General features: G+C 41.8%; 1 protein-coding gene across 4 annotated transcripts in view; it reads left to right on the top strand.

The window, feature by feature from the left end:
* LOC142140899 (protein mono-ADP-ribosyltransferase PARP4-like) overlaps window positions 1-5,438 on the top strand; it is a 219,748-nt gene extending 214,310 nt beyond the window's left edge. For all 4 annotated transcript variants that reach the window (XM_075198874.1, XM_075198875.1, XM_075198873.1 and 1 more), the window contains one exon: window positions 3,193-5,438. In XM_075198874.1, the coding sequence (XP_075054975.1) occupies window positions 3,193-3,370 (178 nt within the window). In that variant the 3' untranslated portion in view covers window positions 3,371-5,438. The remainder of the gene's footprint in view (window positions 1-3,192) is intronic.
* Window positions 5,439-16,247: the final 10,809 nt, after the last annotated feature.

Here is a 16,247-nt window from a genome sequence, read left to right as displayed (position 1 = left end):
CAAACACATGTCTTCCAAAGATTTATTATTTGTAAAAGGCTTTTTGCTGCAAATACATTGTATGCTTTTTCTAATACATCCAGATTCACCTGGACCACAGTTGAGTCCCATTCCTACAGCTACACCTCCACCTTCAGTCAGAGATTCGCCCACAGAAGAGCAAGCAGGTGTGTGATTTATGTTTTTGTGCTAAATAATGGAGTTAATTGTTTTTCTGTGGAAATGTTGCTGGCAAAATTTTTTTTATTAAAATATGGTGTGCTATGCGACCTTAGGGCTACATTTACTAAACTGAGATGTTGGCTAGAGCAACCAATCTGAATATACCTTTACTTTATTTATTGCATTCTACAAAAAGAGAGCTCAAATCTGATTGGTTGCTATAGGCAACGTCTTCACTTTTTTACACACGCAGTTAAGTCAAAATACCCAGCATGTACTACACAGAGGGAGGACTGAAATAGGATTTGTGTACCCCAAGGCACGGTCTAGCCAGATATTGCGTAATAAATCACAATATTTGTAGGTTACAAATACTATGCTTTTTTAGCCCCCTCAACCATACATAGTTCATATGATACTGGGTATTAAAAGGATAATATGTGCATCCTTAAGCAGGTAGCATAGGACAATAAATCATTAATGCAAAAATTGTGAAACAATCTGTAGTTTGTAAAGATTATTCTTTCCTATCAAGTGTTCAGAATGCAATATACAAACATATTATATCCTATATACTTACCGTCATTTTCATACACAGGGCCCTCTTCATACCAGGCACCTCAGGTGGAGTCCCTCCAAATGTCCCCTGAGCCAGATGAGCAAACCATAATCACCCTGGAAACAGTGGATGCCCCTGTGTCTGGTTTCCAGGATGTTGCACCTGGCCCTGCTGAAGCCCCAGCACACCAGCAGCCGGCACCTCAGAGTATGGACCCAGCCCGTGAAATGGCGCAGTCTATTGGTGCTTTCCAGCAGCAGCAATCAGTCTTCATGGAGAGCCAAACTCACAACATTTCCCAAATTGCGGCCCAGTTGAGGCGGATACACCGCACAAATAGCCAAATTCCTGCTGCAATCAATCGTCTGGCTAATGCCTGGGAGCAATCCAATCTGCAGATGGCCCAAATGACTGGGGCTGTGGAGGCATTAAATTCCTCCGTTCGCGAGGGGAATGCGAACCTGACCCGGCTGGCAGGCCAACTGCAGCAAGAACTCATTGCCCGCTTGCCTTCACCCTTTTCCTCGGCCACCACAAGTACCGCTAGTACGCCAAGCAGATCGGCACAGAGTACTCCTCCAAGGAGAGGTGCTCGCACCAGGGGTGGGCCAGGGAGAGGACAGAGTGGGGCAAAACATAGCGATATGCAAGCAAAAAGGCGTCGCTAGCGCTAACACATGACTATTGCCTCATGCTTTTTTTACTTTGTATAAGCATTATCCTTTATTATTTATTGTGTTGTACTGCAATAAATGCAGTTAAATTTCTATGGTGTCAGTGTTTATTTTCTGCTAATTAAACAAGAGTATAGTGATGTTTTAAAAAACTAGGCACTCAAATCATTTACACATTGCCCTCTGACTGTCACAAACATTGCACTCACATCAAACACATTTTAGAGAAATAAATGTTTTTCCTATTGTGTAGTAGTTTGTAATGAGACGGACTCTAATCTGCCTTCCGCCCTCTGTGCTCTGCACATCACCAGATGTGACACAGACCCCTTCTGCTTCAGTGTGTACTGCACTAATCGGTGGGGTAAATTGATGTAATGCTAGATTATGTATAAAACAGCCAGCCAGGATAATATCAGACCCCTTTTCAGGTGCATACATAACCACCCCACCAGATTATTCTAGTAAGCTGAACCTGGTTTACCAAAGTACAAATGTACGCTATAACACACCTCTACTAGTGGGTTTGTGCCTGAATTTGTGCTGTGCAGATGTGTGAGGATGCAGCAGAGGAGTCATCAGCCAGAAACCCATTCTTTATTGAGTACAGTTAAAATTGCTTTTACACTCTGTTAAGGGATTTGTTGCAATATTAAACAAATGTTGAACTTAGTAAAAAAATTGCATCGTGGGAAAACAGAAGAGAAAAAGAAACCCAAATTACACTGCCATTACAAGACACTGGCCTTTTAACATATACAATCCCAAAGGGACAAACTTTGCACATGAAATGGCCCTTTCCCTTCTGTTCAGATTGACCAAATACCTCAAACAGCACACTGTTTGAACAATCTCGCCGCTCACAAGCAGCGCTTTCATTTTGGTCTTTTGAATGGCGGTTTTCCGGCGCCTTTATAAACCCCCTAATAGTAAATCCGGCTGTTTGTATGTGGAGCATTGTTGAAACCGTCACGGCGCTTTATACAGAGGCGGGTTTGAAAACATCATTTCTGGCCGTTTGGATGGCGGGTTTAGCGTTAGTAAATCCGGCGATGGCTAAACCGCCGGCAAACCCGCCGAAAGTCGGCGGCTTTACAAACACGCCTGATAGTAAATCTAGCCCCTAGAATCTGATTGGTTGCTATAGGCAACATCCCCACTTTTTCAAACCCGCAGCTTAGTAAATCTAGCCCTATGGCTCTATTATGGAGGTTTCCAACAAGTTATAGAAGAAGAAGGTACTGATGTTACACAACAAAATGGGCTGCAAGTCCTTCTTATTGAGAGCCAAAAGCATTTTCTACCTGTGCCATAAATTGTAATAGGCACTTGAACGACCAATCCTAGGAGGTGAGCAGTGTGGCCAGTTTTGGATTTGTAGTAGACCGGGCTGAGGCACCCAATTACGGATAGAATATACTAGGCCAATGGACAAGTTCATTTATCTTTTCCCTTGTAAGCAGAAAGGCTTTCAACACAGGGATATAACATACTAATAGTTGGCATCAGAGTGAAGATCAAGAAACAACTGGGTGTCTGTAGTTGCGGCTTAAAACAGTTTACATTATTTTCTGGGTCCATAACAATTGTGTACATTTACATAATTATGGTCCACTAGTGTGATCACTTCTCTCTCTAGCCAACCATATAGAGGAAGAGTGTGGTGCTCCAAACTATGGAAACCGCTGACGGACAAGTATTCCAAATAACAGCTCCCATACCCCTTATTGCAAAGTATATACATGGACTGTTTATGTCCTGCATTGTTTTCTAACACTTGTCTCTTTCTTTCTACAGTCTGTCCTATCCAAGCATTAAAAAAGCCATTGAGTGGGCAGTAAAAACTGACCGACAATACCCGGGCATCTGTAACCGACTTGGTTTGGGGAGAGATTGGGATCATGCAACTCGCCAGTTATTGGGCAAGGAGCCCGTGTCTGCTACCTCTGATCTTTACCCAGCTATACGTCATTAATACCTATGTAATCTTATTCTGTCTTTTTATTGTGTTTGCTGGAACGCTATAACCAGTTTAGGTGATGAAGAATTACATTTTTATAACTGTCCTAACATAATCTGACATTATGGAAAATTACATATGTCACAAATATTGGCAAACATATATAATTTAATATAAAATGTATAAGTATATCTAGGTCTGTGATTCTCAAACTGTTTTCATACATACATTGCCCGTAAAACAAAGCATCCTACGTATGTAGACCCTTTGAAGCCTTTATAAGTTTAGCAGAAGTGCAAATCATATTTTATGCATTTTTTTCCCCAATCAACATTTTAACCCAAATCTGATTTTGTAACACAGAATTATATAGCAGGTTTTAAATAAAGTTAAAAACAGTAATTTGCTGCTTGCACAAGTATTTAGACTCCATGGGGTATTTTTACTAAATTGCGGGTTTGAAAAAGTGAAGATGTTGCCTATAGCAACCAATCAGATTCTAGTTATCATTTATTTAGTACATTCTACAAAATGACAGCTAAAATCTGATTGGTTGCTATAGGCAACATCTCCACTTTTTCAAACCTGCAGTTTAGTAAATCTAGGCCCATGAGTTAATATTTGGTAGAGCCACCTTTTGTCGTAACTTTGGGTCTTCCAGGTTTCTACACTGATTAGGGATGATCACCTATTTCTCTTGGCAGATCTACTCCACCTCATTCCACTTTCTTGTGGACCGCAATTTTAAGTGTTTCACGTATTGAATTGGGGTTGAGGTCTATTTTAACCAGATCACTCAAGAATATTCACCTTTTTGTTTTTGAACTACCCGATGTTGCTTTTGTCTGGTGCTTGGGATCGAGTTACCTCAGAGGTGCACAGGCAGCACCCTATAGTAAAGATATTTTATTGCTTATGCACAGCATATTAAAAGTTAGCAGATCATAGATATCAGAATAGTTGTTTCAAGAACATTTCACTTTTTACCTTTTTCGACAAAAACATGTATACAGTGATATATTGATATATATTGTGACAATCCTAGGTAGCGGGATAGCCATCTCCTGGGGTAGACGGTGACACAAAACATCAAAAAAGCCAATGGGCTTTATCTTTAATAAAATTGCCGGTTTAAAAAATGACTTAAAAGCGCCACGAATTGGCGCTTCTACAGAACCGCCGCATAGTAAATATACTTCTGAGTCATTTATGAACCGCAGAATTGTAAGACCGCTGTGCCAATGCTCTTTTGTGCGGTCATGCACCTACTTCTTTACATGGTTTTACAGGGAAGTGGACGGACTTGAGCTGAGAAGTTGTATCCGTGGTGCATATGTCTGCACTGGCTAATGGGCGTATTACGGGTGTTCCTGGCTATGTTCAGACTAGACAAGTGCACCTAGTATGGCAGTGCAGAAACTAAATTTCATTTTGTGTGACTGGACTATCTTACCTAAGATAAAGGGGTGTGGGTGTGCACTTTGCTATGTCCACCCCTGAAAAGGCTTGAGGTTTCTTCCTCCTCTAAGACCCCCAGAGGTCAGTTCATGCCCCTATACTGATAATAGGATACACCTTGCACCTTCTTGTTGTACTGCATTTGTAGGCGCATTTCAACAAACACACGAACATTACACATAATAAAGACAGCCCTGATGTCCCCTTACTATCATGATTAAACAGATGAAGTTAATCCAAGCAGTGTGAGAAAACCATAAAAGTCTAAACCAATTGAGAAAGTGGAAGGTGAGTTTCTACTGTTCCCACCATGTACATTTTCCTGACAACCTGCAAAAGTAGGTGCAGATCAATTTTAGGGGGTGTCTCCAAAGATTGAAGTAAGCGTGACCGGACAGTCGGGCACTTTGCACACTTAAGTTGCATGCCAGCAGATTTTACCTTTCATGAATGACCCTTATGTCTGGAGCAATTGTTTGATGAAAAAAATGTAATGCTTTTGCTCGATTTGGTGCAATTTCTAAATCATTCTCTCATTTTATAATTTGTGTTTAGGAAATTTTGTCCATGCAGGTAAATTATTGGTTTAAAAAATGTATGTGTGCTTTTCTACAAATAAATACATCTAACAAAATGGATTCTGGGATGTTTATTTTCATCTAAAACTATTTAAAAAAATAAAAATCAATAAGGAAATCTTCAGGAAAGCCTATGTAGAAAGCTAAATTGTGCTTTATTAATGTATAATTGATGATTGTTTATTGTAAGGACCAATAGGAATTGATTTCGATGTGTGTGTGTGTGTGTGTATACTGCTGTGCGGCTCATGTCTGCAGAGAAATGAAGGTCGAATTACGTGGGATGAGCGAGCTTCCGGCCACTCCCAACTGCAGCCAATGAGGAAACGGATAGTTTTGGATGGGCCTAAAGGGGCATATCCAACTAGCCGAAATGTACGGTTGTGCCAGTTTTTCAGTACTACGGTATCTCAACCTTGCTGTGGAGTGTCTCGACCGTTCCGGGGCACTCTAAAGCTATTTAAATATGCCCCTGAAAGTATTTTTGCTGAGGGAATGGACTGTGTGTTGAGGTGTGTCATCTCTGAGTATTTTTTTGATTGAAAAAGTATCATCATCATCATCATTATTTTCTTATATAGCGCCACTGATTCAGCAGCTCTGTACAGAGAACTCACTCGCATCAGTCCCAGCCCCATTGGAGCTTACAGTCTAAATTCCCTAACACACACAGAGAGACAGACAGACAGAGAGACTAGGGTCAATTTTGATAGCAACCAATTAACCTACCAGTATGTTTTTGTAGTGTGGGAGGAAACCGGAGCACCCAGGGGAACCCCACGCAAACACGGGGAGAACATACAAACTCCACACAGATAAGGCCATGGTCGGGAATTTTAACTCATGACCCCAGTGCTGTGTGGCAGAATCGTAACCACTTCGCCGCTGTATCTTTATTTTGTATAAATGTACAAAAAACATACAATACAGTACATTTACGTGTACTGCGTCGCAGCGCAGCTGTAAACACAATACAGTGAGAAACATAATCATATATACTTTTTAGCACAATACATGACATAAGGTACAAGATTTGACATCCTACACTATAGATCAAGTACTGCACTAACCATGCAAAACTTAAACAACACAACAGTTTCAACCAAGCAATGGTTGTGAGGGGGAAGGTAGGAGAGCGGGGTAGGGGGAGAGATCAAAGGCCCAAAGCTTTATTGAGAGACAGACCCAAATATAGGGGAGGGTGCATAAATTAAGGCAAGAGATTACAACAAAACCTCAAACAGTGATGGGGATAATGGGTTGGAGAGGGTAAGGGAGTGGAGACACAAGCCTAAAGCTTTATTGGAAAAACAGACACATGGGGGGAGAAAAAGAGGGTGATAACAATCAATCATCTTCCTCAGGACTGTCAATGGTGTTATAGTCTCTTAGATGGCCCTGGATCAGCCTGCGACAGTCCTGGATGGTGGTCTTCTCCCTTTTCAAAATTAGGCGATTCCTGGCAAGCCATATAGCATCCTTAATACAGTTCATAAGGCTGCCTGGATTGTCACAATAGTTTGGGTCCCTGGATATAGTCCATTAAATACCGAATGGTATAAAAGACAAGTTCTGGGCACTCTGTTCTTAAGGTCGTGTTCCAAGGCATCCAATAGAGTCTGTGCAATGCGGCAGTCCCAAAATATATGCTGAGCTGTTTCCCTTCCAGTTATGCAAAAGGGGCAGTGAACATATCTGGACAGGTTCCGGGTGTGCTTGAATGTCCTGAGAGGCAACATCCCCCCCCTCCCCGGATAGCCATATACGCAATGTCATCTCTGAGTATTGGGGCAGCTGAAGACAAAGAGATGAGGGGAATTTGAGAAGTCAGAGGGAATACTGATAGGCAGGGAAAGGAAGAAGTCAATAATGGGAATCAGTGAGAGAGAGGGGGAGTGCAGAAATGTATGTAATAGAATGAGGAATAACACAGAATAAAGAGACAAGTTGGGGGTAAAAATAAAACATTTAATATATTAGACAAAAGAAGTGTGATAAAGGAGAACAGTAAGCATAAGAAAAGAAACAAAGTTAGTGAGTACTAATTTTAATAAGAAAGGAGAGATCAGAGACTGGGGACAGCCAGATATAAGGAAGAGAACTGAGGTTAGGGAGAGAAGTAATAGCCAGAGTTAAGAGTATATGAAAGGAGAGAAAAACGCTGTAAAGACTGATAATACCTAAGGAGATAGACCAACTGATAATGACAGAGAGAGCGAGAATATACATGAGAGAAAGGGATAGAGACTGACAGGAGGAAAGGAGAGAGTCACGCAGGGGATAATGTGAGTGAATTTCTTGGAGCAATAAGGAACGAGAGACACCGGAACAGGATCTCCAATAAGAAACTCGTTAATTCCAGGGACAGATAAATGTCAGCACATTAAACACTGCAGTATATACCGTAGGCTAACACCATTATTATGCATGTCCTGGTTAGGTGAACAGTACCACCTCTACACCTGTCTTGGGCATTTACCTCTCCAAATAAATTTTAATGATATGTTGTAAAACGTATTGATTAGTTTTTCTGGGACCATGTATGGGACAGATCAGAGCAAGTACAAAATCTTTGGAAAGAGCATCATCTTCACAGCGGCAATGGGTCCTACCCATGAGACCTCATAATTGCCCATGATTTAACGTCTCAAACTGTTACAGTAATGGTAAAAAGTTACAGTCTATGACATTTGAAATGTTTGAGGGTATGTGAATGTCCAAGTACTTCAGAGAGGTAGAGCACCAGTTATATTTATAAGTAGATTGAAGTGAACAGAGATTTACTTGTGTTCTCTAGTAGGCAGGAAGAAGAAACGAAAACAAATGCAAAAAGGGGGCTCACATCACAGGAGATGCAGAGAATCATTTTATATCATGTAGATAGGAAACCCTCCACCCCCATAATAAGAGGATAAGTTATTTAAAGCATGAAACAATTATCCGTTTTATTTCCTGAATTGAGAGGTTGGTTAGTCAGGGCTATGAGGCCCTCTAGTGGAGGCAATAGAAAATTGCAGGAGGTGAGCTGTAGAGAAGATTGCAGTCACCATAAAAAAGTAATACAGCTCATGTACAAAATCAGGACAAATCAGCATGTATAGACCATGTGTAAAGGGCTATGGGGCCACTGTGGTAAAGGCAGGGAGGTGGTATCTTCAGCTACGTGGATCCGTTGCTCCCAATGATAGTAGAGATGTACTGAGCACATGTGGGGGACAAGGAGCAAATCCGTCTTCCTGACATGATCAGAGGAGTGTAGGCCGCACTGCAGAAAATGGAGGTCGGCTGTCTGCAGTGAAGGATGACTGCTTGGTGGGTGCAGGGGTAGAGTAGAGGACTGTTTAACACTTGTATGCCCACAATAAGGACAAATTTGGCAGGGTGAGAGGAACACAAACACCACACATCTGCTTCAGCCTCCCTGTCCAGGCCAGGCCCCAAACTCCTTTTTATGTTAGTCTCCGCTATGCTTAGGCCACATACCCACTGGTGTCTTAATTGCATTTTTAATGCTATTAAAAACTTGCTATGGAACTTGTGTGCATACAGATCTAGTAACAATCATCCAGAGGACTAAAATATTATTTTTATGCTGCAGCACAGTGTTCAGTACACTGTTCCTTATTAGTGATAGGGGTTTCTTATAACTGGTAATTTACCATATTTGTCAAGCATATACGAGAGAGTATACCTGCAATCTTAAAATTAGCAAAACCTTATGATCATACTTGGCCTGATTCATTAAGGCACGCAAAATAAACATATTGTGCATTTTTAAATGTGCATAAAATGGGCATACGCATGTCCATATTCAACAAGGAGTGGATGTAAAGTTACGTCTGTTGATGAATGCGGGTCTAGTTCTGCTCTGCTCTAACAAACAGTACACTGCAGGATACATCCAATACATATGTGAAATATAAAGTCCTAGAAGAACGCACAGAACAAAAGAAACTATTCAATTAATGTCACCTGTTAGTAATATAGTAATTAATGACAAAACATTAAAAAATAAAAAAAAGTTTATTTTTTTTCACACCCCCCCGTCACACGCCGTTCACCCACGGCTGCCACCCGGTAGCCTGAAGCTGCTAAGCCCAAATTCCCTTGCGGGAACCTCTGGTGAAAACCTTCCACTTTGTTAGATTCAGCGCCTCTGGGTGAAGTACCATCAATCCCAGGCAGAACAGAAGGATCCCACTCATCCTAGTGAATCCTGACAGTAAGAAGCAGCCATGACGGATTCTGATAGAGAACCTTCAGCTAAAGATCTACTCCAACATCTCGTTGGAAGGTTAGAACGGCAAGATACGGTACAAGTGCAAGTATTACAGTGTTTGCAATCTCAGGCCACCCGATTGGACGTCCTTCAAGTAACTCCTCCACCGTCAGCAGTAGTTCAAGCTCCGACTCAGCCTCTTGTAATCGAGGCATCTCTTGCTTCCTCCACGTTACGCCTCCCTACTCCTTCCAAATTTAATGGGGATTTCCGAACCAATGTTCAATTCAATTTGAGCTCCTTACGCACAAATTTCCTACCTCTAGGTCCAAAGTCGCCTACATCATATCCCTGTTATCTGGACAAGCAAATGTCACCCCTGTGCTTTCTATTCTCTGACATTTTTTCCTGCTGAGAGGAAGTACACCATAGGTGACAAGGAGCTGCTAGCTAATAAATTAGCTCTATGCGAATGGCGCTATCTTCTGGAGGGGGCTCATCACCCTGTCACAGTATTTACAGATCATAAAAACCTTCTCTACCTCCAGTCTGCTCAGTGCCTACATTCCCGTCAAGCACAGTGGTCATTGTTTTTCTCACGTTTCGATCTTCATGTGACCTTCAAACCAGGGCTTAAAAATAAAAAAGCTGATGCTTTGTCTCGAGCCTTTGAGAATGCTGAACCTGAGGACTTTCTTGAACGTCTCATCTTGGACCCTAAATGCCTCCAAGCGACTACGCTCTCTCTACTCCTCCTCCGGGGAAAACGTTTGTTCCTCCCTATTTGCGAAAAAGACTTCTCACATGGTTCCATGCTTCACGTTTTTCTGGACATCTAGGGATTTGTAAGACCTGTGAATTGATTTCTCGCCAGTACTTGTGGCCTAAATACCAGTTCGAAGTCAAAGAGTTTGTAGCCACTTGCGCTGTGTGTGCCCAACACAAATCTCCTTGTCAACCTCTACTGGGTCTTCTCCATCCTCTTCCGTTGCCCACTAAACCATGGACTCATATATCCATGGATTTCATCACGGACGTACTCACTAGCAAAAAATGTAACACCATCTGGGTGATTGTGAACCGATTTTCTAAGATGGCACATTTCGCCCCCTTGGTTGGCTTACCCTCTTCAGCAGTATTGGCACAACACTTCATTAAAAAGAAATTTTTCACTTACATGGTTGTCCCATGGAGATCGTCTCTGAGGCGCGGAGTCCAATTCGTATAAAAATTGTGGAGATCTGTGTCATTTCCTGGGCATTCGCTTAAAATTTTCCTCCTCCTACCATCCACAAACCAACGGCCAAACCGAGAGGGTTAATCAAGATCTGGAAACATTTCTCAGGATCTTCTCCTCTGCTAATCAGGATAATTGGGTTGATATGTTTCCATGGGCCGAATTTGTTCACAATAACGCCTTTCATGAATCCACCTCTGCCACTCCGTTCTTTATTGTATATGGAGGACACCCTCTCATTCCAGAATTATCAGCACTACCACCCACTCAGGTCCCTGCAGTTAATGATCTACGTAAGGACTTCCTTTCCACATGGTCTCAGATGCGCAGTTTAAAAAATCCTCTACTTGCTACAAGCTTTTTGCTGACAAGAAGCGCAGGGCTGCTCCTCCCCTGAAAGTTGGAGACAGAGTATGGCTTTCTACCAAGAACATCCGGCTGAAAGTACCATGTATGAAATTTACTCCCCGGCACCTTGATCCGTACAAGATTTCTCGGGTAATCACCCCAGTTTGTTTCAAGCTTCAGCTACCCTCTGCTCTTCGCATTTCTAATGCTTTCCACATTTCTCTATTAAGACCTCTCATCATCAATTGCTTCTCATCTCATGTGACTCCGTCTCGCCCTCCCGAGCTTCAGCAATCTGATGAATTTGAGATCAGATTCTGGACTCCAAGAAGTGTAAGGACTGGATCAAATACCTTGTGGACTGGAAGGGTGCGTTCCTCTGACGTCAAAGCACCGTTATTACTGAAAAACTATCATTCTAAATTTCCCAAGAAACCTGTTCCTAGTAGAGATGAGCGGGCTCGGATTCCGCTAATCCGAGCACACCCGAACAGTGCGGATCCGAACGGGATCCGAGCACTGTTCGGATATTTACGGCGGGCAAAAAATTGAAAATGAGGCTCTGTCGTCCAAGTCTCACGTCGAATCTCGCAAGGGGTGGGAGGGAGGGCCCAGAACAATTCCATCTTGTACCTCTTTTTTTGGCATTATGTGCTCAAGCTACCTCGGTGCAACCTTTTGGCCTAAAAACAATATTGTGAGGTGTTCAGAATAGACTGGAAATTAGTGGAAATGATTGTTATTGAATGTTATTGAGGTTAATAATAGCGTAGGAGTGGAAAAAACCCCCACAAAACTGGTTTTTTAGCACTTTTTATGCTTTTTTAAAAATAAATCAGAACCAAAACCTTTCGTCGGATGTTTTGGCAAAACAAATCGGAACCCAAAGCCTCAAGCTAATCAGAACCCAAAACCCAAAACACTAAAAGTGGCCGGTGCACACCCTTAGTTCCTAGGTGTTCGGTGACCACCTTTAAAGGGGGAGGTACTGTCACACGCCGCTCACTCACGGCTGCCACCCAGTAACCATTCATTCCTCATTCCCTGCTTCTTCCCCGGCTGTCAGGCCGGAAATCAGCTCTGCACATGCGCAGGTGATCATCTCACCTGTGTTTACCTGTCCCGCTCATCCATTGGTTACCTCTCGTTTATAAGGCTCCTCTCAGTGCTGGTTCTTCTCGTCAGACTCCTGGCCTGGAAGCAGATCATGCACTCTGCTGCTGCAATCACCTATTACCTGCTCCACTCGTTAGTGGTAACTCCTGCAGATCATCGCTGTTATCTCTCCAAGTGTGCTGCTGCAATCACCTATTACCTGCTCCACTCGTTAGTGGTAACTCCTGCAGAACATCGCTACCATCTCTCCAAGTGTGCTGCTGCATATCACCTATTATCTCTCTGTGGACTATCACTGAGCATCACTCAGTACTCCTACTCATTTGTCTATTGCCTACATTCTCCTTTGTACTCGGTTCACTAGCGCTGCTCACTGGGAACTCCCGTAGAGGGCCGCGACCTGCAGGGTGGAAGTTGCCAGGCCCAAATTCCCTTGCGGGAACCTCTGGTGAAAACCTTCCACGTTGTTAGATTCCGCGCCTCTGGGTGAAGTACCATCAATCCCAGGCAGAACAGAAGGATTCCACTCATCCTAGTGAATCCTGACACCCCCCCATAAACTACATTTATTGGGATGTTTTTGATATCTATGTACATAAAATACATTTTTACAGATGCTCCTGATTGCAAACACGTTCTATCTTGCATTTGCAACCGTCATCACTAGTAATCGGCGCTTACGCCAAATATGTAGCTGGTGCATAATAAGTAAATAATATACCTTATAGCGCTAATTGTTCAAGAACAAGATGTAATAAATGTTCCTCACGATAGATGAAGATATTCCTCAAGGTGATGGAACACTTCAAAACATGCAGACATAAAATAGTATTGTATGGATAGAGGATGACAACAATAATTCTAAATGTCACACAGGGGTGGATCCCTCTTCCAGGTGCATGCATGTGCAGTAACCCGGAAGTTCGGGTTACTGCGCCGGGCAGCAGGACATGCGATCACCTCTCGCACAAGGATCAGTGCGGAGACGGCGCCTGACACTTAGATTTCGATCAGCTGTGTGGATCAATATTGAAATCGAGAGTTGATGCCCACCACGTGGCTCCTATTCACTCCAAACATAGGATAGATCTCATTAAACTTGAGGCTTGGTTGACGCCCTATCGTGCATGTGTAGTGGCATCAAATTCGGACTTCACTTTGCAATCAAAAAGTTCTTATAATTCAAACTCAATAGATGTCTATCACAGAATATAAGGATAAAGCGTCCAGGTGACAATTCCATAAAATAGGCATAGAATGGGCATAAGCACGTCCATATTCAACAAGGAGCGGATGTAAAGATACGTTTGTTGATGAATGCGGATCTAGTTCTGCTCTGCTCTAACAGGCAACAAACTGCAGGATACGTCCAATACATATGTGGAATATAAAGTCCCAAAAGAACGCACAGAACAAAAGAAACTATTCATTTAATGTCAGCTGTTAGTAATATAGTAATTAATGACAAAACATTAAAAATAAAAAAAAGTTTATTTTTTTCACCCCCCCCCCCCCCCGCCATAAACTACATTTATTAGGATGTTATTGATGTCGATGTACATGAAATACATTGTTACAGATACTCCTGAATGCAAACACATGTCCTATCTTGCATTTGGAATCGTCATCACTAGTAATCGGCGCGTACACCAAACATGTAGCTGGTGCAAGTGATGCAACAAAAACACGTACTTTAGAGATGCCCAAAGCTTAAATTGGATGCTGATGTGTGCACTCGAGCTTGGCACGGCCTTATGTACAGTCTACCCTAAAATCATAGGCTATAGTAAGGATCCTTTGTGTTTGAAGATGAAATGGGCGTTGGTGCATTTTCTGGCATATGGTTTGTTTCTGGGCATGCACAGAGCCATTTTATGCAAAATACAGCCTTTCTCAGCATTTACGTGCCTGCATAAATCAGGGCTACTATTTGTAAATTTGAGAATACTGCATGCTGAAATAAACATATCTATATAACGACAGAGATATATTAACATAGATTGTAAGCTTGCGAGCAGGGCCTGCTCACCTCTTTGTCCGTTTTACCCAGTTTGTTTATTAGTTTACTATGTTTGTCCCCAATTGCAAAGCGCTACGGAATATGTTGGCGTTATATAAATAAATGATGATGATGAATTAAGTATATTATTAAGCAGTTTTTTTGCCCCCTAGTGGTGAGAGAGGGCTATTACATTTCCAATATGTTGATAATAATTGACTGATAACTGATATATTGTGTATTGCACCGAATAATCAGTGACAATAAATACCCTAAAAATCCCACGTGTTAACAAGTAGTATCACTTTGTGGAGCAATGTAACTACCACTGAAAAACTGCTACCAAGTTCATGATGATCATATTGGTTAAAAAATAACAACCCAGCTAATAGACCTGATCACAATTAACATATAAGTGGTGATACATTGTTATACAAGATATAAGAATCTACAATTTAATAGGGGAATAAATTGAGGAGGCAATAACGGGTGAGGTGTTAATGATTTTATTTTTGTAAATACAAAGCACAAACCAACTTCATTGTTTAATTTTTTTGTTTTATATGTTGCTGGCAAACTTTAATAGTTTGGAACATAAAGAAAAGAATGTTTTAATAAATTCAATAAAAGTATGATTTTAATACAATAAATACAACTGCAACAAGAATGCCCCAATCAGAATCTGTCCTATTCTCTTTGTTTTCCTGATCTGTACGACCACAGAAAAAATACAATGTTATTATATATAACTAAATTTGTAGATTATATAAAATACAAATCTAGTGACATGACAATCTAAATCAAAAGCTAAACGTCTAATCTTATCTAAATCAAACGTAGGGAGATTTGCAAATCTGTTATTTTTGTGGCTGGATCGAGGACCAGGGGGTAAATGTATCATAATCCGGGTTGTACAAGTCGCCGGAAATCGTCGAGATGACTGCTTAAATTTAAAACGGCGCTGTCTTGTAAAGGGAAGTTTCCCTTTAAGAATTAGGAGTAATGGCGTTCAGTTTTAGCAGTGATCAGATCATTGACAACCTTAGTCAACACAGTCTCTGTGGAGTGTTGAGAACGAAAGCCGGACTGAAGAGGATCCAACAGGTTGTTTGCGGAAAGGAAGTGTGTTAGGCGAGTGTAGGCAAGTCTTTCTAGAAGCTTGGAGGGGCACGGTAATTTGAGAGATTTTAGGTCGGAATCTTGCTTTTTAGAATAGGAGTAATCACTGCGTGCTTGTATAGTGATGGAAAGATGCCAGTAGAGATTACAGATTACAGATTTTAGTTAAGAGGTGAAATGAGCACAGGAGACAGGGATCTACCAATTTGCGAGGGAATAGGATCAAGAGGACAGGAGGTAGAGTAGGAGGATAAGAAGAGAGTAGAAATGTCTTCTTCATTTGTGGGGTCAAATGAAGAGAAGGTGTCAGAGGTTGGTGGGAAGGAATTGAGCTGATTGCTTGTCGAGGAAGAGGATACCATTTCTAGTCTGATCTTATCAATCTTGTCCTTGAAATAGGAAGCAAGATCCTGGGCACTGATAGTAGACGGAGGGTTTGGGGTGGGAGGATTGAGAAGAGATTTAAATGTCTTTGAAAGGCGTTTGGGGTTATAAGCCTGAGCATAGATAAGAGATTGGAAGTATGCTTGTTTTGCAGTGTCCAGAGCATTTCGATAGGAGCGGTAGATAGAAGTATATGTGAAGAAGCCATTAGAGGTGCGAGATTTACGCCAGTGACGTTCTGCTTTATGGGAAAGTTTTTGAAGATTTTGCGTTGCTGTAGTGTGCCACGGCTGACATCGAAGTCGACGTGTAGTATTTAGTGTCGCTGGAGCCACTTGATCAATGGCTGTTGCTAAGGTTTGGTGAAAATGAGGTACTGCCATCTCAGGGGAGGAGAATGTAGAGATAGGGAAGAGAAGGTGTTGGAGAGAGAT

Source organism: Mixophyes fleayi, chromosome 2, assembly GCF_038048845.1.
Source record: "Mixophyes fleayi isolate aMixFle1 chromosome 2, aMixFle1.hap1, whole genome shotgun sequence".
Taxonomy (NCBI): domain Eukaryota; kingdom Metazoa; phylum Chordata; class Amphibia; order Anura; family Limnodynastidae; genus Mixophyes; species Mixophyes fleayi.
The sequence above is the reverse complement of the archived record's forward strand: the minus strand, read 5'-3'. Positions and strand labels throughout refer to the sequence as shown.